Source organism: Lipotes vexillifer, unplaced genomic scaffold, assembly GCF_000442215.2.
Source record: "Lipotes vexillifer unplaced genomic scaffold, Lipotes_vexillifer_v1.1 scaffold639, whole genome shotgun sequence".
NCBI lineage: Eukaryota > Metazoa > Chordata > Mammalia > Artiodactyla > Lipotidae > Lipotes > Lipotes vexillifer.
Genome location: NW_006786377.1, coordinates 2855475 through 2856996, shown reverse-complemented (window position 1 = coordinate 2856996; position 1522 = coordinate 2855475). Strand labels below are relative to the sequence as shown.

Below are 1522 nucleotides of genomic sequence, written 5' to 3'. Positions count from 1 at the left end.
AAAAAAAAAAAAAAAAAAAAAAAAAAACTCTAGGTTTCATCTGTAGGCAGCCAGAGTGTGGTATGATGCAATTGACTATCAAAAATCAAAGGAAGATGACATTCTTTTTATTTTTTTATTCATCTATTTTTGGCCACGTTGGGTCTTCGTTGCTGTGCACGGGCTTTAGTTGTGGCGAGCGGGGGCTACTCTTCGTTGCGGTGCGCAGGCTTCTCATCGTGGTGGCTTCTCTTGTTGCGGAGTATAGGCTCTAGGCACAGGAGCTTCAGTAGTCGTGGCACATGGGCTCAGTAGTTGTGGCTCGTGGGCTCTGGAGCGCAGGCTCAGTAGTTGTGGTGTGTGGGCTTAGTTGCTCTGCAGCATGTGGGATCTTCCCGGACCAGGGCTCGAACCTGTGTCCCCTGCACTGGCAGGCAGATTCTTAGCCGCTGCGCCACCAGGGAAGTCCAAAGGAAGATGACATTCTAATCTTCCAGGCCGTATCTGCTTTGTGTAGCAGTAAGAAAGGTTTTATGCTTCATCATTCAAGTGTTTTGTGGCATAACATCAGACATAATGTGTGTTAGATATTCAGAAATGGCTAAATGACTGGTTTTTCATAGCTTAAGAGTCTGTCTAGCAGTCTGAAGACACCACTAAATCAGGCCCTGGCTCAGACTTACCTCCATTTCTATCCATTTTTACCTTCAACCAATGAAGTTTTAGGTGGTTTTATGGGCTGCTTAATTAAGTGCTGTTTGTGAATGTTTTCATTTTTCCAAAATAACAACATCAGCTTCCTTTAAAAACGTTGATAGGGATGTACAGTAAATCCTAAAGAAACTTCAGAGTCATGCTATCGATATTTATGAAGTTCCATTAAAAACACAGTGGTGAAGAAACATTCATTTCCTTTCCCCAGATGAATGGGATTAATATCAGGAAATTTCTGAGAAGATGTATCTTGTGTGATTTTCCTCAGGCTTTCATTTTGAGTTACTTATATGTGGTGTGAGTTCCAATTTCTGGAAAGAGGTTTTTCAGGTCAGTAGCTCTGAGGGTGCTCGTCCAGAGAATGGGGGTGAGCATATCATGAGAAGGATAGCTGAGAAGGCCACACACCAGCAGCCTCTTTACCTGGCTTTTGAAAGACAATTCCACTGCCTTAGTAGAGGGATTATGGAGGGATGGAAAGAAGTAATTGGCAACTCGTCAATTAACAACTTGATTCATTTCTGTTAACGCTTAAGTGACACCAGCCATAAATGCAGATTTATGTCATGGAGAGCAGACACATCAGACACCACGCAGGGCCCTTAGACCCTGTCGCAGGTATTTAGACACCATTCTTGAGGCTCAACAAATGGGACCCTGTGTCCTCGCCGTCTTGCCTTCCCACCTCCTGTTTAATCACAGGGAACGTTCACTGTTTCAGGAGATACAGAGTTTGCTCACCAACTGGAAGGGGCCAGACCTGACCAGCTACGGGGAGCTAGTTCTCGAGGGGACCTTCCGCCTCCAGCGAGCCAAGAATGAGCGGACG

At 44.9% G+C, this 1522-nt stretch overlaps 1 protein-coding gene across 1 annotated transcript in view; it reads left to right on the top strand.

Moving 5' to 3' along the window:
- Positions 1–1522, top strand: part of PLEKHG1 (pleckstrin homology and RhoGEF domain containing G1) — a 91460-nt gene that overhangs the window by 63907 nt on the left and 26031 nt on the right. Inside the window, exon 7 of the mRNA XM_007458748.1 lies at positions 1415–1522. This exon is cut by the window's right edge and continues 114 nt beyond it. Coding sequence (XP_007458810.1) covers positions 1415–1522 — 108 coding nt within the window. The remainder of the gene's footprint in view (positions 1–1414) is intronic.